The sequence below is a fragment of the Narcine bancroftii genome, chromosome 5 (assembly GCF_036971445.1).
Source record: "Narcine bancroftii isolate sNarBan1 chromosome 5, sNarBan1.hap1, whole genome shotgun sequence".
NCBI lineage: Eukaryota > Metazoa > Chordata > Chondrichthyes > Torpediniformes > Narcinidae > Narcine > Narcine bancroftii.
Genome location: NC_091473.1, coordinates 207816085 through 207842698, shown reverse-complemented (window position 1 = coordinate 207842698; position 26614 = coordinate 207816085). Strand labels below are relative to the sequence as shown.

At 46.7% G+C, this 26614-nt stretch overlaps 1 protein-coding gene and 1 gene segment (V, D, J or C); one reads left to right on the top strand and one right to left on the bottom strand.

Moving 5' to 3' along the window:
• Window positions 1-26614, bottom strand: part of LOC138764652 (uncharacterized) — a 230124-nt gene that overhangs the window by 33112 nt on the left and 170398 nt on the right. For 5 of the 8 annotated variants that reach the window (XR_011358247.1, XR_011358249.1, XR_011358248.1 and 2 more), the window contains 2 exons: window positions 24834-25018; window positions 18983-23390 (listed from right to left, as the gene is read on the bottom strand). Coding sequence is in view for 2 of the 8 variants with exons in the window: in XM_069940856.1 (XP_069796957.1) it covers window positions 7563-7660 (98 nt within the window). In the remaining 6 variants the exon portion in view is untranslated. Of the gene's footprint in view, window positions 1-7562; window positions 7661-18982; window positions 23391-24833; window positions 25019-26614 lie in introns of those variants that run through there. The other 3 variants (XR_011358251.1, XM_069940856.1, XM_069940857.1) reach the window with 1 other exon arrangement.
• Window positions 4766-19417, top strand: LOC138764650 (Ig heavy chain C region-like). The segment is given in 8 exon segments: window positions 4766-4890; window positions 5000-6142; window positions 11207-11521; window positions 12434-12736; window positions 15605-15904; window positions 15990-16307; window positions 17343-17663; window positions 18758-19417. Coding segments are annotated over 6 exon segments (1749 nt in total).

The window sequence follows — 26614 nt, the reverse complement described above, 5'->3', positions numbered from 1 at the left end:
TTTTCTGCAATAGCCCTCAAAGGCCTTTACAGAAAAATAAAGCTCAGGGATCAGGAGGTAACATCTTGACATGGAGAGAAGGGCTGGGTAGTAACGGGAAGCAGGGTGTCAACATTCTTGGGTCTTTGTACTGAGTGAGGTGCCACAAGAAGAGTGCTGGGCCTTCAACCTGCTAATATAAATATAATCAATGCTTGGGCAAAGGTGCCACAAGAAGAGTGCTGGGCCTTCAACCTGCTAATATAAATATAATCAATGCTTGGGCAAAGGTTCTGAAGGCACAGTTGCTTGATGATCGGATCGAAAGTCGATGCTGAAGACAAAAAGGATAGAGGTGGGTTAAGTGAGGGTGTAAAAATCTGGCAAAGGATGTTAGAAAATCTGCAATGGTCCATTTCAGAAACTGAAAATGCCAAGAGTGAGAGATTGCAGGGGTCAGAGGTGAAGAGAGATCTGGGTAACCATTTGCACAGATTACAAAAGGCTGGTATATAACCACAGCAATAATGAAAGCTCACAGATTGTTGTTGTTTGCAGACCGAGGAAATGATGACGTAGGTGGGAGAGCTATGAATCAGTAGTAGAGAGCAGCCATTCTCAAACTTTTTAAACTATGGCCCCCTTAGGACTCTGACAGAAGTCTATGGGCTCCCTTTCCTGTGAAACAGTCAAGTTTAGTTGGTTTCCTCATATATCTCTCCTACTGACTGCATAAAAAAAACTCATATTTTATGATTTCAGACCGTGACACCCCCCCCCCCCCACCCACCCCACCCCATACTTAAATGTGCTGTGACTTCCAAGAGTCTATATGGGCCCTTGTAAGAATGGCTGGTATAGAACACTGGTAAATATCCATGCAAATTACTGTGCACAATACTTTTTCCTTATTCAATCAGAGAAGCAGTTCAGAGAAGGTTTACTCAAAAGCAACCTGGACTGGACAAATTTTCTTAGAACGATAGAACCATAGAACAATAAAGCACCAAAACAGGCCCTTTGGCCCTTCTAGTCTGTGCCGAACTATTTCCTGCCTGGTCCAACTGACTTGCATCCAGAACATATCCCTCCCTACTCCTCCTGTTCTTGGATCCATCTAAATTTTTCTTAAATCTCAGAAATTAAACTGCACAGAATGCTCCAAATTTGGCATCATCAATATCTTATGAAACTTCATCATAACCTCTCAACCACTGTACTCAGTGCTTTGATTTACGAAGGCCAATGTGCCAAAAGCTCTCTTTACATTCCTATCCACCTCTGATGCCACATTCAGTGAATTATTTAGCTGTATTCCCAGATCCTTCTGTTCTTCTGTACTCCTCAGTGTCCTACCATTTACAGTGCATGTCCTGCCTTGGTTTGTCTTTCCAAAGTGCAACACCTCACATTGGTCTGCATGTCATTCCATCTGCCATTTTGCAGCCTATTTTTCCAGCTGGTTCAGTTCCCTCTGCAAGCTTTGAAAGCTCTCCTCACTATCCACTCCACCTCCAGTCTTTGTGTCATGTGCAAGTTTACTCATCCAATTTACCACATTATCGTTCCAAAGACCAGATCATTGATAGAGATGACAATGAAAAGTGGATCCAGCACCGATTCTTGAGGCACACCACTAGGCACAGGCCTCCAGTCAGAGAGACAGCTGTTCACTACCATTCTCTGGCTTCTTCCATAAAGCCAATGTCTAACCCAATTTACTACCTCACCATGAACACCCAGCAATTAAACCTTCCTCACTATCCTCCCATGTGGGTCCTTGTCAAAGGCCTTGCTAAATTCCATGTAGACAACATCCACGGCCTTCATCAATTTTGCTGTTAACCTCCTCAAAAAACTCGAGATTAAACACGACCTTCCATGCACAAAGCCATGTGGACAATCCCTCATCAGTCCCTGTCAATCTAAATCCTTGTATCCAAATACATGTTAGGCTTACATTTGCTGGAATCTAGAAGAATGGGATGAATTGATTGAAATGTCTAAAATCCTGAGGGATAATGGCAGGGTGATGTGGGAGATTCTGGAACTAGGGATCAGTGCTTAAAAGTAAAGGATTGCCAAATTAAAACAGAGATCAGGTCTTTGGAATGATATCCTTCCAGGACAATGGAAGCACGGTGTTTGGATATTTGTGAAGGCAGAGGGAGGTGGGTACCTGAAAAGCAAGGGATGAATAGTGGAATTGCGGAGTTGAGCTTAGAGTGAGATCAGTCGTGATCCCATGGATGGCTGAGTAAGCTCAAGGGGCAAAGTGTTCAGCTCACTCTCCCAACCTGGGCAACATTGTCAGAGAGCCAGCAAGAAATGTGATGGGGAATTTGAAGAACGCTTGTCCCCAAGCACCTGAGATGGAGGAACTTGTTGCTACAGGAGATGGCTGAAGAGAATGATGGAGATGTATTTAAGGGGAAACTAACAGGGCCTGTGTGATGAATCTGTGTCATGCTGTCAGTCTTTCACTGTGCTTAGTCTTCTTTACTGACATTAGACGTGTATTATCTCTACCACTAAAGACTCTCCCCTTGGTTATAACTGTGTTTGCACCCATTATCATTCCTTATTGTATTACTTAGTTTCTACTAATAAAAGCCATGATTTCCGGTGAACTACACAGCCTTTGTCCTCTTCATTAACTGGCATTCAGTCTGAAGGAGAGGTACAGCGACTGATAACACAACAGGACTTAGTGTGGGCTATCAGCAAGTGTACAGCAAGGATTCACGTCTCAGACACTGGAAAATTGAATGTGGAAAATGTGAGCTCGTCCACTTTGGAAACAAAAATACAAATTCAGAGTATTGTTTACAAAGTGAGAGAACGAAAGGTCAGAGGGATGTGGGTGCTCTTGCACAAGAATCACTGAAGTTAAAATGCAGGTGAGACAGTGATTATTGGAAGAAGATTTGAGTAGAGGAGCAGAGGAAAGTTGCTCCAATTTTTGAGAGCCCTTCTGACACAATATTTGGAATAAGGATTACAGCTCTGAAGGAAGGATCAACGTGATTGAGGGAGTGCAGGGATTGAGTTCTGGGATGTGGGCTTGTTGTATGTTAAGCATGAAGCAGGCTGCATCTCTGCTTTCCAGAGTTTGGAACAGGGTGTGTGACCTCATTAAAATATCTGATATTAGTGAGAGACTTGGCAGGATAAATTTTGAGGTGATGTTTCTGCTGGTGGGGTGTCGAGAACCAAGGTTCATAGTCACATAGTTCTATCACCGAGAAGATGAGAATGTCTTCACCCAGAGTGGAGTGAATCTGTGAAATTCTTGAAATTCTGGATCCAGAGTCAGTCCCTGACTCCATTTGAGGCTGCAATAAATGGACTTTGAGACATGAATGTTTCAACAGATGTGAGTTTATGCCTAGAAATGGCCCTGAGGTCAAATGTGAACAATGATCTCACTGATTGATGGAGAGAGTATGTGGGGCTGGATGGGCTTCTCCTCTCTCTGTCTCTCATGTTTTTGTATTTCCCACTGTCCTGGATCAACTGGTTCCACGGTGAGAGCTGAGGATGTAACAGAGTTGTCCTGGGGACCTCCAACAACATGTATGGATTCTGCCTGTATCAATTTCACCTTCACCAGTGAGGTCACAGCCAGCTTGTGTCAATGGCAGTGGGTTGAGGTCCCACTCCAGTGACTGGAGCCCTTTCTGCAGTCTGGCCCTCCCAGCACAGGACTGAAGGTGGTCTGCCCATCTGAAGAAGCAGTGAACTGAGAGCATGCCTGTCATGTGAAGTGGATGTAGGTTTTGGAAATTTTCCATCATCCTTGCCAACATCGATCCCTCAACCAGCATCACTGAAATAGCTTGTCTGCTCTCTTTATTTCTTTGATGTTCAGAAACTTGCTTTGTACAATTTGGGTCCCAGCGTCCCTCCAAGACAACAGTCACTCCACTTCAAAAAGTACTTTGCTGTCTGTGATCAAGCCCTGATTTAACATAGAACGATATAGCACAGTACAGGGCCTTTTCCCACCTCATATCTGTAATCCACAATCTTTCTTTTGAAGTCTTTCAAATGTTCTGATGGTACCAGTCTCCATTCCAGACACACACCACTCTGTGTGTAAAAATAAAGGCCCCTGATGTTTCTTCTAAATTTTCCCCTCTCTCAGGGGGATATTTGTACACTGAACATTGCCTCTCAATTCCTGTCTATTGCGAGGTATTCATATACTCACTGGTATCTCTCATTTATTTTTTCTTGGAGATATCTGTACACTGACCGATGTCTCTCTTTGTCACTCACGGGAAGATCTGTACACAGTCCCTCTCTCTCGGGGGGATATCGGACACTGACTGGTGTATCTCAGTCCTTCTCTCTGGGGGGTGGGGGTGGTGGGCATATCTGAACACTGTCCAGTGTCTCTCAGTTCATCTCTCTCAGGGGGATATCAGAACACTGACCTGTGTCTCTCAGTACCTCTCCTTCAGGGGATATCAGAACACTGACCTGTGTCTCTCTGTCCTTCTCTCTGGGGGTTGGGGGTTGAGGGGATATCTGAACACTGACCAGTCCCTCTCTCTCAGGGGTATATGAGTGAATTGAAAAGTATGATAGATCTTTAATCCGGATCTTATCATGACCACTGGCCTGCACCTGTTGCACAGACAAACATCTTTTGGGGAACTGAAATCTCTGCTGGGGGAGGGGACAGGAAGCTGCCCCTCTGGTTTCAGTGGGTGGGAGCCTGTTCAAGCCGCGGTTCCCTCTCTCCCTCTCACTGGCCCCTTCCCCATTTAAACAGCGCTCACTGCAGCTCCCGACAAAGCCGGTCTGAGCTGAAGCCGCCGATCTGTGGAGTGTCCAAGTCTGGCTCAGTGCGCGGGGCGATGGGGATCGCTCCTTATCTCTTTCTCTTTCTGTCCTGTCTGGCAGGTGGGTGCCCCGTGTCTTCACCCAGCCCGGCCGGGCCCGGCTGCTTCTCGGAGACTCTCTCGCCGTTGAACCGATCATTAAAATCCACTCTTTTCTCTTTTACTGACAGGCGTGCGGTCCGACGTCGTCCTGACACAGGTCGCGTCAGCGGTGAAGAAGCCCGGGGAGTCCTACAGACTGACCTGTGAAACTAGAGGGTTCAGTCTCGGCAGCTACTACATGTCCTGGGTGAAACAGGTCTCCGGGAAAGGGCTGGAATGGTTGGTGGCGTATTATAGCGAAAGTTACAAGTATTACGCGCCTGGAATCCAAGACAGATTCACCGCTTCCAAGCGAAGTAACAACTTCTACCTACAAATGAACAAGCTGAAAGTGGAAGACACGGCCACCTATTACTGTGCGAGAGACACGGCGAGAGGAAGCGGGGCTGGACCGCTGCAAAAACCCAGCGAGAGCGCCTGCCCTCAGGGCGCTGAGTGAGAGGGCAGCAGTGATCACCACAGGGATTCCCGGCCTTGCTGTGCCCCCGTCGGCCCTCCCTGCAATAGGAGGCGAGTGGTTGAAGGACGAGGGGATCGATCACAGAACAGGTCGGAGCCAAGCGCCGCGGATGGGACTGGAGTATCGGAACCAGGAGCACGAAGCGGCGGCCCCAGCCCCCTGGCCAGTGTGGATGGGAGGGGATCTGTGAGCCGGGACAGTGTCGGGACGGTTTAACTGAGGGGAGAGTGGGGTCGGAGACAGAGCGAGGGACGGAGGTTGTTGAACGGCGGTGTGTCACCGTGACTCTAGCTGGAGTGTCACGGTGGTAGGGAGCTGAGCAGAAACTGGTCCCGCCCGACAAATGAGCGTCTGCAGCGCAGTCTGTCTCCACGGATCCCGCATTGCTGCTTCCCAGGGTCACATCCCCGAAGCCTGACTGCGGCTGTTTGAGGAAATGTCCATTTGCGGGCAATTAAACACCCCAAAGCCGGCGACTGAGTTTCTCGCGGGGCGGGGGAGCCGGTGCCCGCAGACAGGAAAACTGCCCAAAATGCTGCTTTTATTCGCTCGTCAGGAAGAGACGAGGACGGAGTTGGTGACAGAGATTTGGGAAGCGGCTGCTCCTGGTCCGGACAGGGTTCATTCTGACACTTGGCTGAGATAACTGGAGGTGACGGCTCAGTGAAGTTACTGTATTGGGTGAGTCGGGAGACGGAGCAGTGTGCGCTCAACTACTGGGGGAAAGGAACCTCGCTGACAGTGACTTCAGGTAAGACCCTACTTCTCCATTCTACCCTTTCCCATTTGTATTTTATTAATTTGCCCTTTGAGCTGATTCACTGAGGCCAGTGAGATATTGAAGCAATTATTTGAATCTCCCCGAGACGGGCGGTTTCTCCAGTTACTGGAATCGGGGTTTCCTGTCGGCTGCTTTCGTGGTTATAACTGTTAGATAAGACCTGGCTGGGGAAAAGGTCTGCACATGTGTGATCCGGTTAAAGTCTGAATAACCCCAGGGTTCCAGTGAACCCGGTTGAGATGTGATTTTTCAGCTGAACAAATTTGCTTTCTCTTTTCTCTTGAATTGCAATATTTAGAGATGCTCGAGAACTCTAAGCATTTCAGTCCACATTATGTATTAACATGGCTCAGAGTTTAGAGTCAAAATGCCTAATTTTTCTGATGTTCTTTCCACTTCCTGAGATGAGGCCGAATCCAAACCGAGCTGCAAACCACATCCCCAGGTTATTCTTTTGGAAAATCCAGCACTGTGTTATCAAACCCACCTCCACCCCAGCACCCTGTTGTCCCATTCAGCTCCTGTCACCTCCACCCCAGCACCCTGCAGTTCCACCCAGCTCCTGTCACCTCCACTCCAGCACCCTGCTATCCAATGGGCTCCTCTACCCATTTCAGTCCAGCACTCTGCTGTCCCACCCAGCTCCACCCCCCTCTATCCTAACTCTATGCTGACCCACCCAGCACCTCTCCCATCTCCACCCCAGCACACTGCTGTACTTCCCACCTCCTGTCCCCTCTCCACCCCAGAACACTGGTGTCCCACCAAGCACTTCTCTCTCCATCCCAGCATCCTGCTAACCCACCCAGCACCTCTCACCTCTCCTCTCCAGCACCCTGCTGTCCAACCCAGCTCCTCCCCTCCATCTCAGCACCCCACTGTCCCACCCAGCTCCTCCCCTCCATCCCAGCACCTCTCCCCTCTCCACACCAGCACCCTGCTGTCCCACCCAGAAAATCTCCCCTCCACCCCATTATCCTGCTGTCCAATGGGCTCCTCTCCCCCATCCACTCCAACACCCTGCTGTCCCACCCAGCTCCTCCCCCTCTATCCTAGCACTATGCTGTCCCACCAAGCACTTCTCGCCTCTCCACCCCAGTATCTTGCTGACCCACCCAGCTCTTCTCGCCTCTCCACCCCAGCACCCTGCTGTCCCACCCAGCTCCTCCCTCTCCATCCCAGCACCCCGCTGCCCCACCCAGCTCCTCATCCTCCATCCCAGCACCTTGCTGTCCCACCAAGCACTTCTCCCCTCTCCATCCCAGCATCCTGCTGACCCACTCAGCTTCTAACCCTCTACACTTGACTCCCTGCTGACGATTTGATGTGTTTTCCAAGTTCACCTCCTGACCATCATTCAGAACACTGATCCCTATTAAATTGCACTTACAATCTGCAGATCTTGGGATGTAGAAGAACCTTGGATGTAAATCCCACTCACTGACATTGTGCCTCTCCACCAGAGACACTTGGCAGCTCTCCGATCCTCTGTGGGAAGGGACACAGAGATTATATTTTACATCAATGGCCTTTCATTAAAGTCCTTCAGTCAGATTTTTGACACCCAGCCTCTTTCATTTTTATTTTGACCCTTTTATTTGGTGAAAGTTAATTTGTGTTTTTCATTGATTTTCATATCCCCAAAACATCCCAAACTCTTCCCTAGCCCTTGAGGTGCAGACACATTGTACCCAACTTGTCTGCAGCTTGGTCCCACAAACGGAACCAGGAAAAAGTCCAGACGGTCTGCTTTAGTGATGTCGGGAGGGACCCGAGTTCCCAAAGTTCTCCTCCACTGGGGACTCCTCTGCTGAAGAATGACTCTGCTGTGGATGAATGGACAGACATTGATTGGCTGGAGGGCATCCAGATGATCCCAGTTCTTTGCTCCAGGAATCCCTGTATTACTAAAGGCTGACATCAATGAAGAGCAGTGAGGTTCCTCAGATCATCCTTTACTTGAATTACTGACTCCTTATGAAGCTGAGGCTCACCAGGATCAGACAGTGCTGGCAGTGAGTGGCAGTTCCAAAGGGAACCAACAGTGTGCAGCCACGTGCACTACAGTTAGTCCTGGACATGCACAGACCCACTGTACAGAGTTTACTGAGATGTAGTGGGCCATTCACCACACTTCTCCACATGGAGCTGGGCTTCCCAGGATTACAAGAGGGATTCCAACACTATGATTCCCTACCAAGTTGGGCCTGGTAAAGGCTCACAGTCCCCATTCATCTGGGAACTCTCGGTCGGCAGATCTGGGAAGATCATTTGTGATGAAGGACTTCGGGGTACATTTTGTGGTTTCAGTGAACTGTAGATCGCTTATTTTAAACAAAGTACCTTTTGTGGCAGAATTTACGTCAGTTTTTATGTTTCAGACATTTAAATTTGTTATGTTACATGACAGCTTTGCTAACCCAGGTTTGCTTTGTGTCAGGGTGTTCTTGGCCCAGAGACCCAGAAATGAAACCATAGGGTGTTGAGGTCTTGGTGCTCCTCACTGCAGGTCTCCAACATCCTGAGGCCCAGCCAGGTCCCACCTTTTCCTGTGTGGCAGGGTGGGGAGAGTCCCAATAGCAGGCCAGACCAGCGCCATTCAGCCCATTGAGTGTAGTTATGGTCCAGCTACCTCCTGTCCTGTGACACTTCACCACAACACAGGTCTGGGTTGTATAGGTACTGGGGAACCTTCTTTGTGGTTGCATCAAAATGGAGGCTCCAGGACAGATCCTCAGAGAAGCTGACACCTGGGAATCATGGCCATTGCTATCTGGTTGAATAATGTCTTTGAAGCAAGATATCAACACTGCTTTTTGTTCATTACCTTGACAAAGGGTTCAGGGCTGAAATGCTGGTTACCCTTTACTTCCCATCAGTGCTGAGTGACCTGCTGAGTTTCTCCTGCACCATTGTGCACTGCAGTTCAACATTTCACCTCCATCTACTGGAGGAAACTATTGTGAAGTAAATATTTTGTAATTTTATTTTCCACCTAATTGAAATCTTGGCCAAAGTTTGCTCACTATCCTTTCATTCGCAGAATATATCCAATAGAACATGAGGCATAACTTTTTTAAACAGAGGGTGGTGGCTGTATGGAATGGGCTGGCAGAAGAGGAAGTTGAGGCATGTTTTAAGAAAAATGTGGATTGATACATGGATAAATTTGGAGGGAAAGACATGAAAAGCAGGCAGGTGGGATGAGTGTGGGTCAGACATTCTGGTCAGTGCATGCAAGTAGGGCCAAAGGGACTGTTTCAACCCTCTCTGACTCTGTGACTCTATTTTGGTGGCCAAGACTAGTCTTGCCCACAACTCTGCTCCAGATAATTCTGACAATGGGCCAAAACAAAATCTCCTGCTATCAAATCTGTCATGGAGTCATAGCTCAGAAACCAACCCTTCAACCCAACTTGTCCATGTGCCTCCTTGTCTTTCCATGACCAGATCCTTGAAATCCCTCATTGTCCAAGGTTCCCTCCTCCTACCAGTTTTATCCTGCGTTTTAACAGGATCATGTTGGTCCTGAAGTCCACCTATCTCACATTTGGAATCCCACTTGCTGGATATCCCTTTATTTGTAAACAATCCATGGAGAGTGAGGAAAGAGGGGAAAAAGCAAGTGTTGTGGTTGCAGGGAGAGTGCTGTAAGGGGAGTGAAATGTGGAGATGAAAAGTGGCCAAGGGAGGTGCAAGGAAAACAGTCCCTTCAGAGCACTGAAATGGAAGGGAAGGGGAAGATGCACCTGGTGGTGGAAGCTCATTGAAGGTGGCAGAAATCACCAAGGTTGATCTGTTGAATGGAGAGGCTGGAGAAGTGGAAAATGTGGAGAAGAGGAGAGGGGGAGTTGGAGCAGATGTGGACGAAATAGAGGAGATGTCGTTTGTCACACACTGAACATTAAGAAATGATTCACAACTTTTCAAGCCATTGAGAAGATTAAAGTAATGAAAACCTAAGCACCCATTAATGCCCAGGAATTAGCTGAAGTAACCACATGATCATTGGTTGCACTTTTCCAGTCAAATGAGAACCAGATCTTTCAAGTAGATTCTGCCTCTTAACTTGTGCATTTCCTCTCTGGACACTGGGAGCTGTGTATTCCGTGAACCTTTCAACCTTCCAAGATTCCTGCATTTACTCAGGACTGGGCTAATGGATTTCCAAATTCCTTTCTTATCCATGTTAACATTCCCTCCTGCTTCATCAAGCTCCTCTGCCACTACATTTGGAAAACCTGTAAAGCAGGAACAAATTCACTGTGGGGTCAGTTCAATTGAATTTCAGAAGAAGAGTCCCCAGGTGCCACCATATCACACATTTCATATTGACGAGGTTCAGGTATTCAGGCCGGTGTAACTTCATTCCATGCAAAAACATTACCGGTGAAATGTTCTGATTTATACAATAACCTTCCTGCCAAATTCTTCCTTTTTTCTGTGAACAATATTCTGGTGCAAAACATTCACTGAGGATCATTCGTTGCATTTGAGGGAGAGATTTGGTGCAACTTTGATCAAAATCCCACACGTCAGACATTGGGTCACTGCCTCAGTACTGCAGGAGAGAGTCACCTTATATGCCATGCTTAAATCTCCTCTGTGGGATTTTTGAATATTAAATTTAGACATATAGCACGGTAACAAGTGTTTTCACCCCACGAGCCTGTCCCACCCAAATACACCCAATTGAACTACACACCCTGGTACAATTTGAATGGTTGGAGGAAACCCACACACACACACAGGGAAAACGTACAAACTCCTTATAGACAGCGCCAGATTTGAACCCCAGTTGGTGGTGGTGTAACAGCGTTGTGCTACCACTACACTAACCGAGCTGCCTTTTGCTGTTCCTTGGATTATTCCATGCCTTTCTCCCTCAGAGACATATACTCTCTGTTGAGACATAAGTCGGGAAGCAATTTCTGTAACACGGTAAATGAATTTGGAAATGACATTGGATGTTTGCTTCATCTGTTGGTCATGCATTTATTGACAGGACTGTCTGTGAATTTATTTACTTTTCAGAGGTTGAGTCATTACCGTCAGTCTTCATCGCCCCTCCCTGCCACAGAGAATCTGACCAAGTGATCAGCCTCCTGTGTCTGGTCAAGGATTATCAGCCTGAGAGCATCATCCAGAAATGGTCCACTGCCAGTGGGGACATCACCAACGGAATCAAGAAATATCCAGCAGTGTTGGGGCAGAATGCAAAGTACACAATGAGCAGCTTGCTCCGAGTCCCTGCGGCGGATTGGAAAAGCAACAATATCTACTACTGCAAGGCAGGGTACAAGTCAACCGAGTTCGTGACAGCAAGCACAAAACCAATATTCGCTGAAAGTTAGTATGAGATTTGATTTGCTATTTGAAACTACATTACTGTCGAGAGATAAAACTAGAGCAGGAACCTTTGTCAAAAAATGTTCAAGGATGTCCATTCATTCCTTTACTCATTTCTTCCATTCCTACAAGCCAGTGCTGCTGTAGCGCACAAAAAAGGCAGAGAGAAATTAGGTGGAAATAGACGGAGAATGAGGCAGTTTCCTCCAGTCAATGAAACTGAATTTTGGTGGAATGTACAGGAAATAATCTGTGCTGAACAGCCTCCATTGTATCCACTCATTTATCTAATTTCAGAAGACTCTGCACCATCCCCACCACCTGGCCCAAGCATCACCCCCCAGATTAGCTCCTCCACACGGAACCAGACAGACATTAGTCACTGTTCCTGCAAAACTCACACTCCTTGTGAAGGGAACTGAAGAATCAACATCCCCCACTCACCTTTATCCATCACCTCTAAGATGTGAGCAAATCATTGCCATTAAAACCAAATAATTTCCTCTTGTCCATCTGTTCTTCTTTTTGATTGTCCTCAATATTGTGCTTCCCTAATGTCCTGTTCTACCCCATCTGCTCATATCCACAGGATCTGGAGTCAGCCATTCCACCAAACAATCAGATCACCAATAGTCTGCCCACACAGGCCACTTCCTCGTTCAACCCCCTCAACACTGCAGTGTGGGACATAATGCTGGGGAGGCCTGTGTTGTACACCTTGATCTCCCAATCACAGCTCTACCCAACATCTCACGATAGGATCCATCCTACGACAGGCCATCTGTAATGATCAGATTTGTAGAGTGGGCTGCTGTTGGGGCATTTGCAAATGGAGTTGGGGAATGGAGTCCACCTACACTGTGGCCAGTTATGCCATCAGTAATATTGCATTAACATTGCATTGTTTTACAGCTCAATCTCCAAAGCTCATGCCTCTTGTTCCATCCCCGGAGGTTCTCAGCAATCAAACAACTGCTATCCTAGGCTGTGTGATATCTGGATTCTCACCTGACAAGATTCAGGTGACCTGGAAAAAAGGCAAATCAGAGCAAGTGGGCACTCTTCTCCCTTCCATGAAAACTGATGGTGGATTTGAAACTGTTGCCTACCTGACCTTGTCTGTGGATGAATGGACCAGCGAACAAGAATATTCTTGTGAAGTGACCCATAAACCTTCCAGCTTCAGTGAGAAGATCGTCATGAGATATCAGGGGGGTGAGTGGTGTCTGAAGGAGAATTAATTTACTTACAGTATTCAACTAGCTGACCTCCACTCAATTCATGTCCCCGATGGGAGTCCTGTTGAGTGAGGTGTGATATTTATTCCCTCTACATTTCAATCCAACCCTTTCCGTCACTAATTTTAACCCAATCTGTTGTACAGCAAAAGTGAAAGTTTAAGTCTCCTGTGCACTTACTCCCACATAATTCTTGTGGTTACTGTGTGGAGTGAAAGGGAAATGGGACATCAAGCAAGATGTGTCCCAACCGATAGACCATGTGGAGAAGATCTCCACCTTCACTTTTCACTTTGCAGTCTCAGTTTCTGGAAAAATAGCTCCAGCCGAGTGAATGAATCTCCACAGTCTATCTCCACAGTATCCCAGGAATCTCCCTGGCACGTCATCCACTCACAAAGATGGATTATTATTCTGTTGGCCAACCCCTCAGAAACACTGGGATTAGAACTTGGGACAACAGGTCATCATTGGTTTTCATTATCTCATCCCTAAAAGATGGTGAATGCAGAGAATAGAGGTCGGGACTGTGTGGAGCTACTTCCTTTCTCAGTGCAGCCAGTAGAGGAGAGAATATCTAATGGTTAAATCTATGCATCTTCCATTTTCAGATAAAAACTGTCCCAGCTGTTCGACGTGTGTGCCGATATTCTTCCAGCAGACTAATGTCAATGTGACATTCTCTGATGGTACCACCCGACCGTATCATTGTTCACAAGGAAAGTGTCAAATAAAGTGATTGGCTGCATGTGGAATTCGTCAGTGAATTTTATTACAATCCATTTTCTGGATTCAAATCTATCCCACCATATCCACTGAGATCAAAGTGCAGCAGAGAACAAGGCATCAATTCAAGCTGCCCCATCCCCACTCCACACCTCACATGTACACTCATTCATTTGTGGACATTGCTGGTTCAGTGTGATTCAGATCCCAGCCCCACTTCCCTTCACCACCTTCTTTCCAGGTCAGCAAGAACCAGAAACTACATCTCAGCCAGTGGCTTGGGGAGGAGGTGCTGAAGATATACAGGGGTGAAATGTCACCTTGGCTCAGTTACAGAATGTGACAACCTGTAAGAAAAGGGGCCTGTGACAAATCAGTGAGACAAACCACAGGACCCCACCAGTGACCTGACCAAACTCACGCGCTTGGTGTGAAAGGGATGGACAGCAAACATTGGAAGCATTTTGTTCACTCACTTCCTGGACACTGAACTCAGTCCAAGAGAGAAACTCAGTGATCACAAGGAATGCCACTGAGGGGAGTGTGTGGGTGTAATCACCCAAAGGTTAATAGAATAATATCAGCACTTTGCAAAAAGGAAAGCTATCTTGACACTGTGAGGACTTATGAGGGGGAACTGCCTCTCACCAGAGATGGCTGAGCATTGGATTTTGTCATTGATATGGGATGGCACTGAACAACAAACAAACGTTCAACAACATCACTGTACTGATTAAACCAATATTCTGAAAGAAATAACCCTGACACCACACACCTCACTTTACAAACTTCAGACCACACACTGCGAGAAATCTTATCTGGACTAACACCAGGTACCTGTCATATGTTTTTAAATTGCTCAACACTTGTTAAAAGAAAGATGGGTTGAGCAAGAGATAACATCATATGTCATCAAATGAAATGTGTCCTGCCAGACAGGCACAGAGTTCATTATATCTGCTCTAAATACCATAGAGGAATTTACGCTGAATGTCGTGAAGGTTTCAACCCTGACACAAACATAATCACCCTCCTTGAAAAGTGTTTGAAAGCAAACACAGCCCTCGTGGACCAAAGTGACTGATTGTGTAAATGGTGAACTGCAGTTTAACTGATGTGACGATGGTGCTTGAGGAGACCAGTGGCTTTGCAGAAAACAGGAAACAAACGATTCTAAAATGAAACGGGGAAACTACATCTGTTCCAAAAATTTCCCAAAGTGCAGCATGAGGGAGATTTCTGTTATTCTCCAGATTTATGGTTTGCTCTGTTGTTGCTGGAGAGCAAGTTGTCCACATCTTTCTTTCAAATAGTTATTTTCAAATATTAAAACACCGCACCACTTCACTGGAGCACACTCACAGAAAACTGATTCAAACCCAGATGTCAGGTGCCCCCAAAGCTCCGTCACAGAGGAATCATATTCATTCACAATTTCATGTCCCTCATTGATCGCTCTTGAACTGAGGGTTTTGCTGGACCAGGGCTTGGCCATGTAACTGCAGGTCTGGAGTCACATGCAACCAGACCAGGTATAGATGACAGATTTCTTCTGGTGATGAACAACAGTGGACCAGATGGGTTTTATAACAGCACAAATACTTTATAATCCCCACCACCAAAGAGAGTGTTTTATTCCAGGATGCATTTATTAACTGAATACAAACTGAGGGAATCCCAGCCTCAGTCCAGAGAAAAGGATTCTCATTGATTCACAATGCTCAGTGGAGGTAACTCATTCCACAGGGGCTCCATGTGAAGAAGATATTGAATTGTCTCTGATGAGAAATATGCCCACTTCCCTCTCTTCTGGCTTCCCACAAACCTGTGACTGGCTTTGCAGCATCAAAATGTTGTTCAGCCTCTCACCTCCCATCGAGTCCCTGCTCTGAACCTTGTGGTCACAGTTGTGGGGAAGGCGATTAAACCCATTTGGCAGGTCCTTTATACTGAGTTTATTTTCCCAGCCAACATTTGCAGCACACCTTTCCACCCTTGCGAGTTTCTGTTACCTTGTTTCCAGTTCACTGCCACAATGCACTTGGATCTGCTTTGACTTTCCATCACAAAGAGAAAAGTTTCCACTACAATTCTGACATCTCCTCTTTCTGATCCACAGAATTGTTTGTCTCAATTCAAAATCCCTCCATTCAAGAGATATGGATCAACAAAACAGCTACTCTGGTGTGCACAGTCATCTCTGCTGATCCGAAGAAAGTCCACATCTCCTGGGAGGTGAACGGAGAGGATAAAAGTGATGCAGCTGTGACCCAACAGCCCAGAAGGAAAGGGTTCCAAAACACAATAATCAGCCGACTCCAGACCAGCGTGGAGGAGTGGTCCAGCGGGATGGAGTACATGTGTTCTGCCCAAGATCATTTATCCTCACCAGTCTCAGCATGGACAAAAAGCACCAAAGGTGGGTAAGAAATCACTGATTAAATAACAAACATCAGTGATGATGTGAGAAAGAGTCCAATGTTTTCTTTGTTCTTCTGTTCCAGTTGAGACAAAACCTCCTGTGGCCAGACTGCTGCCTCCACCATACGAAGAGGCTAAGCATAGGAATGTGGCTACCCTCGAGTGTGTGGTCTCGGGATTCTACCCAGACCACATTGATGTCACCTGGAAGAAAGGTCACTCCCTGATCTCCTCCAACACCAGCAGGACACAGACTGCTCTGGAGCAGGATGGGACTTTCAGTGCCAGCCACTTCCTGACGGTGAGTTCACAGGAGTGGAAGACAGGCTCAATCTTCAGCTGCACGGTGTCTCATCCCTCCTCCAACACCAGCATCACAAAGGAAGCGAGGAACCTCCAAGGTAAGGTCCCGACCCACTCCATTGTTGACATTGTTTGCTTTTTGCTATAAACTGTGCCAGACAGAAACATGGTGCAGACCTGTTATGGTTTGATGACTGAACGGATCCTCCAGAATCTTGGCCAGAGAAATAATTGCTTTCATAACTTGAGCACAATACAAACTATTTCACTGGCCAGGTGCCCTGGAGATCCCGGATATCCCTCTTCCAAATGGTCTCTCCTTCTGTCTTTGAATGTAATCTGGGCCTCTGGTCATGGCCTCAGCCGTGACTGAATCTGCATCAGGACAGCACTCTGCTCCAGCATGGGAAGAGTTAGCCTGGGCAATGTGGAAGCCTCTGCAGGACGGCTTGAACACAAAACGTTCTGAGAAAGCAGCAAGAGATTTCAGTTACACTTCATGGAGGCCAAATGCATTTTAACAGTTGTAATAAAGATCAACTATTTCTGATGCTGCTTGAATTTTAAAAATGTCAAGGAAAATTGCTGGAATATTTCTGAATTAAAATATTAGCTCTGCTTCCCTCTGCACAGGTGCAGCCTGAATTGTTTGGAATTTTCTGTTTTTGTTTTAATAAGTGGCTGGGAACAGCTTAAGTGTCCTTGAAACTGTCCAACTTACATCAGAGACAAATTTGTTCATTGATATTCCTGACAAGGGTTTACCCTGTCTGCTCAATTGGGGAAATCTCATTCCTCCATCAATGTAGATAAGTCTCGACTGATCTGATGCGACCAACGAATGATTTGCTGGAGATGAATATGAAATGTTGGTCTCACCAGTGATGCCCTATCCTTTGGGGAATGGTGAAATTGTAGCAACTGGTTTACAGCGTGTATTGAAGAATGAGAAAATGATCAGACATAGTCCAGTTGAAGTTCAGTAAAAGTCTTTTACTCAAACAGTCACGCGCAGATTTTGAAAACACCGTACGTTCCAAATAATATCATGACATCACTCGGAACCTCTTGAGCTGGTTCGATTAAGCCTCCAGTGAGCCTCTACAAAATAATAATTATGACATTTCTCCCAGCTGACTGTTCAGATACCAGCCCCTCAGTCACTTTAAGAAAACCTTCCTTCGAAGAGATCTGGATGAACAGGACGGCGACCATTCTATGTGAGGTGGTCCATGGTGATTTAGAGGGATTCAGGGTAACCTGGCAAGTGGATGGAAGTGAGAGAAAAGATGGGGTGAGAACTCAGGGTCCAAATAGGAACGGAGGTGAAGACATAATTATCAGCAGACTGACGGTGCCCGCTGCGGAGTGGGAGATAGGAACTGAGTACTCGTGCGTGGTGGAGGACAAGAGTTTGCCAACACCGGAGAAGAGGTCCATTAAGAAGGCCACAGGTACGTGAAGAGAGAGCTTGGTGTGATTCTGATCTAAGCAAGTAGAGGAATGATAATAAATACTGAGGTTTTGTCATTTACATTGTGTAATGTACAGAAGCAAAGCATATGTCACCATTCAGCAGTGTGGTTGTCTCAGGGAAAATTAGAGAGTAGAAGTAGGCCATTCAACCCTTCATTGCTGCTTAGCCATTCAATATGATCAAAGCAGATTATTCAAATTGCGCCCCCTATTCCTGACTTCTCTCCATGCCCCTTGAACTTTTACCCTTGGAACAATATCCAGCTCATCTTTGGATATATTTACTCACTGGGCTTCAACTGCTCTTTGTGGCAGAGAATTCCCTAGGTTCACCATTCTCCTTTCTATCATTCCTCCTCTCACACCATCTTCAGCTTGTCACCCTTGTTCCTGGATTCTGCCGCCATCAGGAACATTCTTCCAGTATCGATTCTGTCCAATCAGTTCAGAATGTTATAGTTTCCATGAGACTCCCCACATTCTTCTTTGCCTTGGAGAAGGTCTTCTCATGTTGGTCAGAGAATATTAAGGAGCAAAGGAAGACTGAAGCCTCCAGAGAAAACCAGTAAGACCCCAAATCACCACAGCAGCCTCATCCAAAACCAAACTCAGCTGCGGGGTGAGTTCCTGTGATGATGTCGAGGGAGAAGGATCTGCAGCTTTCAAACCCTGAGGGAGAGACTGAGTCAAGGCAGTGGGTGGAAGGGCAGGGAGGCTGAGGCACAGACTGAAGTTCAGCAGATCATTGAAGCAGAGGGGGAGATGGACCAAACAGCACAGGATGAGTCAAGTCCATGGTCTGACCCACTTTCTGTGGAGTCTCTGTGATCAGTGGCTTCCACTGATTAAACGAAACAGACAAACCTCTCTGGAAGCTTTAAAATGTGTCCGAGTCAAGGCTTCCACCCTGCACATCCCAACAATGAGTAGAAAGGGAAAAGGCTCCAGTGTCAGGTAAAGTGAAATCCCTCAAGATGTAGAAGTTGCCCATGTTGGTTTGAAAGCACAATGTGTGGGTTCAGCACAGAATTATTGAAAGATGCAACCTAACTGAGGTTCGTTCTGTTCCCAGGTGGAGTTGTGACTTCTCCTCACATCTTCCTCCTCCCCCCTTCATCAGAAGAGTTAGAGGGCGATCAGTCTGCAACCCTGATGTGCCTAGTCAAGAAGTTCTCTCCTGCAGACATCTACGTGGCCTGGATGGCCAACGACATCCTTCTGAAGACTGGCTACGTGAACCAGCCAGTGACCGAGGACCCCAGAAGTGGCTGGAACATGATGACCAGTCAGTTGAAGGTTTCTCCAGAGGAGTGGGATCATGGCACCACTTTCTCCTGCGTGGTGGGACATGAGTCGCTCACAACTAATCTGTTCAGAAGCATCAATAAATCTCACAGCAAACCCACCTCGGTCAATGTCTCACTTGTTCTCACTGATAGTTTTACCTCTTGTGCATAATACCTCACGATTCAATGGTTTTGTTAGTTTGATGAAAATTAACTGTCCAAGAAGATCATTTTACTTTCTATCATGATTAAGATCTGGACATTTCTGAACCATTGAGAACAAAATGAGACTCGAGGATTACATTAGCCACAAATTTCTCAGCATCTGTATGGCTTTACAGACATTGATCAGATTGAAACATGATCTGGGATCTCAAGATGTGTCAAATCAATGGATGTGTTCATGTATCATTTGGAAGTTCAATAAATGTAACTTGAAAATGTCATGATTCTGCGTGTGCTTTGCTGATGGGCTTTGAGAGGCAGGAAATGAATGATGTGGGATGTGCTGTGTGGAAAATGCACATTTTGGGAGAAATTGGTGTCTTTGGATCGATGATGTGCAAAACCTTCCATCATTGGGTAGCCTTGCACCATACCTGGACCCGCCGGAGACTAATGGACAGGGATGGATTGTGATTATGAGTCGATAACTCCATTATCATTGTGTCATGTGACTGTCAGGGTGACAGAATGTGAGCTGACAGATCATCGACTTTCCCAGTCCAATTGTCACAATGTTCTTGAAGCAAGACTTCACATAACCAATCGAATACGGTTGGATCTTCTGTATTTAATTGTTAGTTTAGTGATAAATATTGGCTCAGGGTCCTGGGGAACGCTCTTATTTTCTTCTTTTGGGCTCGTCATGAGATTATTGAGATTTATCTGAAAAAGCCCCTCTGTTCAAAGCCTAATTCTAGATAGAGGTTAGAATCCATCACCTTCAGTCCAAGAGGTGCCATTGCTAACCACTGAGCCACACGTGACAACTGTGTCCAACAGGGGTCCTCATTGTTTGAGGAATCCATGGCTGATGCTCACCATGTGTATAAATGTGAAATAAAATAAAGGGACTCTTCAATGTCAGGACCTGTTAACATAGAACATCGAACAATTCCACACAGTACAGGTCCTTCAGCTCTCAATGTTGTGCCGACTCATGTATTCCTTCCAAAAAAAAGTTCTAAACCCTCCTTACCCCAGAACCTTCTATTTTCCTTTCATCCATGTCCTTGCCTTGAGAGTCTTTTAAATGTCCCTAATGTTTCAGTCTCTACCACCATCCCTGGCAAGGTGTTCCAGACATCCACAACTCTCTGTGTAAAAAACACTTGCCCTTTATGTCTCCCCTAAACTTCCCTCCCTTAATTTTGTACATATGTCCTCTGGGGTTTCCTGATCCTGTCCTGGGAAATGGGTGCTAGCTTTCCACCCAATCTCTGCCTCTCATAATTTTGTAGACCTCTATCAATTCTCCTCTCATCCTTCTACACCCCAAAGTCAAAAGTCCCAGCTCTGCTAACCTTGCCTCAAGAGAATTGTTTTCCAAACCAGAAAGCTGTTCCATTCCAATGGCACAGTTAAACTCACTGAAAGGAAAAGTACCTCTGAAACCCAGCAAGGAATTGAGGGCTTTGGGTAACTGGCACAGTAGTGGAGTTGAGGTCAAAGTGGATCAGCCATGTTCAGGTTGACTGGCTGGGTGGACGTGAAGTGCTTGGTAGTTTACTCTTGCTCCTTTTTTCCATTGTTCTTCTCAGGAGAATGGAGATGGAGACGGAGAAAATTGCAAACAGAAGCAAAAATTGAAGTGGGAAGAAAATTGACTGAGAGAGAAATAGCGTGTGGAAGAATCAAAGAGGGAAAATAGAATGTGAGAGTAAAGCAGGATGAGGCTCACAGAGGGGGAACCTTCCCATGATTCACTGGGTTTATTCCCACTCTATGAGACCTCACTCCTCATTGTTATCCAGCACTAATCTTTTGTAGGTCTCATCATAACTTAGGAACATCAATGAACTTATTAAAGAGGCAATTAAAGTATCTGAGACAGGAATTTATTGAGAGGAGTTTTCTGAGGCGTTTGCAAATGTTTCTCATGAGAAACTGTTTGCCACATGTTGCAGCCTGAAGTCTGAGTGGCAGAAGGACAGGAGAAAGACTGAAGACACGATGGGTGGGAACTGAACCCAGCAGGAGATGATGATGTGCAGTGTCCTGTAATGACCTCAGTTGCTTCCGTAACCAATCATGGACATATTCATGACATGGCTGAAAGGATATAAAGGGTTACCAGCAGCAGAAGGTGATGGCATTGTAAGCCACGTGGACAAAACACACACACACACACACACACACACACACACACACACACACAAATTTCGATAGGTGATCGTGTACAGGTATTTTCAGTTTTGTTCCCTTCTCTTCATTGTTGTGTATTTATTATAAAAAACAATAAAAATGATTGAAAGAGAGGGAGGAGCAATCCCCAGTCACACTCCCCCTATTCCTTGCCCATTTATTTGTGAACAATGTTGGCTCACTGTCACTCAGCCCACTGACCCACTGCAGGACCAGATCATTTTTCTGGTCAGACTCCTGTTGGGAACTGGAAGCCCTCCTTCTCATCCAGAGCCTGACGGGCAGGAGATAATGCGGGTGGATGGGGGAGGGTGGCGAACCCTTTCACAAACCTGAACCTGCGGCAGGTTGGTGAGACTGAACACAGGGATCCAACTGGTTCTCTGTCTCCTCCTGTGCGTTTGGTTGAAACACTTGGCAGCAAAAGCAACAACTGTGTCATTTTCATTCCAATCAGTGAATTCAGTCAAGTGCAGAAATTGGCAAAGTGTTTGTTTAAATTCTGCCAAAAGGTGAATATAATTAGCCATTGGAATAGGATCAGCATTCTCTAACAATAAGGGGAATAGTCCCAACACTGCCAGGCTTTCTGATGGTGACCTTACCTGGGGCACTGGACACTGTGACTGTGTCTCGGTGTCACGACTGCAGGACAGGGCTGAACACCTTGCAATTCTTCATATCAGGGCACTGCTGATTGAAGCCACATTCTCAAATCATTGGCCAAACTGACTAATCTCTAATTACAGTGGGTAACAGTCCTCTATTTCTACAATAAATTTTGAAAGAAATTGACTTTGAAGTTGTTCAGGTTAATTTGGAAAGAAACAGAACTGTACTTATTTCGTGCTGAAAAAAGGGTTCTGAGAAGCAGCTCCTCTGCAGTGAAAATCGGCTCACTTGGAGTCAAAGATGTTGTTCCCTGTGTGACAGAATATATAGATAGTTTTTGGGAGATAAATTGGGAAAGGTTTGTTTGAGTAGGTCACATACAAACACTTTAAAACAGATCTTATTTAAAATACTGGAGCTCTGCCATTTGCTAGACATGTCAGGGCCAACAGTCTTTGCAAGAGATTCAGAGAGTGCCCAAGAGACTTGACGAATGGATTGTTGTTTACAAAAATGCAACAAATGAAAGATCTTGTCGGTCGCCTTCTGTCTGGAAGAGAACTTACTGGTCTAAGTGGGTCATGTGGTTTTGCAAGCAGAGAGAGTAAAACAGACTTTCTCTCAGAAAGAGAGAGAGACAAAGATTACTTCTCCAGTATTACACCCAGCAACAGCAGCTGGGACTGGAACAGGACAAGCTTGCAAGCTTGTGGAAAACCCCATGTGAAAGATGGGTTGTAAGTGCTTGATTTAGCCTGGTCAAAGCCCTTGTGGTTCATACAAGAGGAGAGGACTGGCTCTCTAATGTTCCACTTGCAAGAAGAGAAAGGAAAAGGCACTCTGTGGTGACCTGAAAGAAAGACGTTATCATTTGGAGAACCCTGAAGGGGGCAAGTTTTGTCAGAGAGACAGTGAGGTGGCTGGGCATCTGGAGAAACCTGAAGGGGGTGTAGCCCATCGAATGACTCAAAGACTTGTTGACTTTATTAACAAGGCTTTTATTAACAAAAGACTGGAGTGTAGTACATTGAGGTCGACCAGTCCAGACTGACCTGGGTCTGGTTAGGAGCAGCCCTTTATGACCTGCCAGTAGACGTGGCTCCGGCTCTCAGCCAATCACTATTACTATATGTAAATATATACATTGGTGATAGTATCCTGTATTATCATATTCACCCCTTCTTGAGGAACTGACCTCGGAGTGAATAAAAGAAAAAGTGGAAAGTATATCATGCAGTGTTCACGGGCTGTAACAGTCGGGAGGCCTGATTGTTCACATGATCACCGGGATCGGGGTAGCTGGCAGAATATCATTGCTGGAGACCCCGGGTGTGGGTGCAGTTTCGCCTAGTACACAGACGTCGTTGGCTGAGGACTGGTCCAATCTGCTGCCGTTGTCATCTGCGAGGTGCTGCTGGTCCCACTGTCCCTGCATGTAACCTAGGGGAGGATTGAATGGAGGTTGGGGTTGGAACGTGACAATGTTAGACCTGGCTTGGGTCAGGTCCCTTATCCAAACCGTGTCCTCCCGCCCTTCCGGGTACTCGATATAGGCATAGTGCGGGTTCACATGTTACAGCGTTACCTGGTGGACTAGAGGGTTGTTTTCGAGTAGCGGACATGAGTTCTCAGCAGGACAGGTTCAGGGACCGTCAGCCATGCTGGTGCAGTTGTTCCCGGTTCCGACTTCCGCGGGAACGAGAATATACATTCGTGCGGAGTAGCGTTGGTGGTAGTGCATAACAGGGACCTGATGGAGTGTAGGGCATTTGGGAGGACATTCTGCCTTTGGACCAGAGGGAAAGCGTGACTGCTTTCCAGACGGTGGCATTCTCCCATTCGACCTGTCCATTACTATGTGGGTTGCAGCTCGTGGTCCTGCTCGATGCTCCAGGAGGTACTGCCTCAGCTCCGCACTCATAAACGCGGACCCCCCAGTCACTATGGATGTAACTGGAGTACCCGAAAATGGCGAAGATGCTGTGGAATGCATTTATGACTGAAGAGGCAATCACGTCTGGGCAGGGAATAGCGAACAGGAAGCAGGAGAACTCATGTATCACTGTGAGAATGTAGGTGTTACGGTTCATCGACAGTAGGGGCCCTTTGAAGTCCACTCTGAGATGTTCGAAGATCTGGGTGGTTTGAATGACCTGGGTCTTCTCGGGCCAGAAGAAATTGGGCTTGCACTCAGTGCATACTGGGCAGGCTCGGGTCATGGAGCAGATCTCCTCGACCATATAAGGCAGGTTGTGGGCCTTTACAAAGTGGGCAGACCTGGTGACCTCTGGGAGACAGAGCTCCTCGTGGATCTATTCAGCCTGTCCAGTTGTACACTGGCACATGTCCCATGGGAAAGGACGTCAGCGGGTCATTGAGTTTGCCAGGCCTGTGCTGAATGTCGTAGTTGAAGATAGAGAGTTTGATTCTCCATCTGGGAATCTTGTCATGTTTGATCTTACTCCGCTGCTGCCACTAAATATAAATGAGACTGCGCGTTGGTCGGTCAGGAGTGTAAAGCGCCTGCCAGCGAGGTAGTATCTCCAACAACATACGACCTCTCTGCTGGCCTGGGCCTCTTGCTCAACAGATTAGTGTTGGCTTTCTGGGCCTGCAGGGTCCTAGAAAAGAAGGTGACAGGCTTATCGGCCTAGTTTAAGGTGGCTGCCAATGCAAAGTCAGACGCATTGGTCTCCACCTGGAAGGATATGTCTACTGCGAACAGAGTGACCACGGTGATATCCGACTTGATGCGGTCAAAAGACAGTCTGGCTTCCGCTGACAAGGGGAAGGAGGTGGACTTAATTAGGCCGTGCCTTGTCAGGGTACTGTGGGACTCATTGAGCATAATAAGAAAAAAAAACCCAGGCAGCATTTGAGTACCTTCTGGGTTTGGGGAGGTAGAAGGTCCATGAGCCTTGATTTGAGTCAACAAGTCTTCGAGTCATTTGACGCGCTACGATTTTATTGACAAAAGACTGGAGCGTAGTACATTGAGGTCGACCAGTCCAGAGCAGCCCTTTATGACCTGCCAGTAGGTGTGGCTCCGGCTCTCAGCCAATCACTTTCTGTAAAAATATAGAAAAATATACATTGGTGATTGTATCCTGTACTGTCACAGGGGATAAGTTTCATCAGCGAGACACTGAGGTGGCTGGTGTCCATCGTACAACAAATGTCTCTCTGAAAACCGACAAGAACCTCACCTTTCAAGCACCAAAGCCTGGTGAACTTCATAAATGTTAAATTCTGTGCACAGTATAAGAATTGCCTGCAATCAGTGAACTTGGAGGAATGAGAAGTGAGATTGGACTGAGAACCAGAGAACTTACACACACATTACATACACGTGCGCTTAGAATTAGAAGGGGGTTAAGTTAGGTTAAGTAAGTCAATAGCGATAAGTTAAAGTTTTCTTCTATTTTCATGTTTCAAAATAATTAAAAGCAAGGTTTGTTTAAGTAACCATTTCTCTTGGTGAATATCTATTGCGATTGAAAGTGCAGCGCTGGCCATCTGAAAGGGAAAGCTGCAAGGGAGGTGCCTCGGAGCACACTCTGGCTCCTGTCCCTTCGGGCTGTCAGGGTTGGGGCGGCAGGCTGTCAGAGGTGGGGTGGTCTACAGGGTTTGGGGTGGGCAGCGCAGACTGTCAGCGCTGGGGTGGCCGGCGTGGGCTGTTGCCATACTGATCCCACTTATGAGGGACAGATTAACTTGTTGCTTTCCAATGCAGACACCGAGCACCAAATGTTTGTTGAGAATCTGCCGACAGCCAAGTCAAACCTTCAGTGCTCTGAGAGGAATCAGACCGGCAGAGAGTTTGAACTAGCAGAGGCATTAGGAAAAATATATGGTACAGAAGAATTTACACATGAACCAGTTAGCAAAAGACATCACGGTGGCAAATAAAAACCCAGCTAGTTTATCAAAGAGAAATGCAAACACTAAATATAATGAATATCTAAAACAAAGAACAGGACAGCACAGAAATAGCCCATTTGGCCACAATGTGTGCACCAAACATTACCGTCCAATTAAACTAGCCCCATGTCGGTCCCCAGACTGATCCCACTGCTCTGCTCTCTCCCCATAGCCACATGTTGGTCCCCACACTGATCCCACTGCTCTGCCCACACCGGCCGCCCCACAGTGTTGGGACTGATTAAGGGCTGTGGGGAGAGCACTCAAGGTTTGGCGTGGCTGTGGGCAGATTATCAACAAACATTTGGTGTTCGGTGCCTGCATTGGAAAGCAACAAATTAATCTGTCCCACATAAGTGGGATCAGTATAGGGACAGCCCATACTGGCAGGCCCAACCACTACAGCCCGCACCGGCCAATCCAACCACTAAAGCCCGCGCCGTCCTCCCCAACCACTACAGCCCTACAACCCCTACAGCCCGCGTTGGTCATCTCAACCCTGACTGACCGCGCCGGTCACCTCAACCCTGACTGACCGTGCTGGCTGCCCCAGCACTGACAGCCCATGCCCACTGCCCCTGCCCTGACGTCCTGTGCCAGCGGGCAGGGCAGCAGCGAGGGGAGCTGTCAAGCGCTCACCAGCATATTGTCATCCCCTCAGCATTCGCTTTCAGGCGGCTGCATTCAGGTGCCGGGGGTCCTCAGTACTCCGGCGACTATCCCTCCTGGAGGAGGGTTACAAA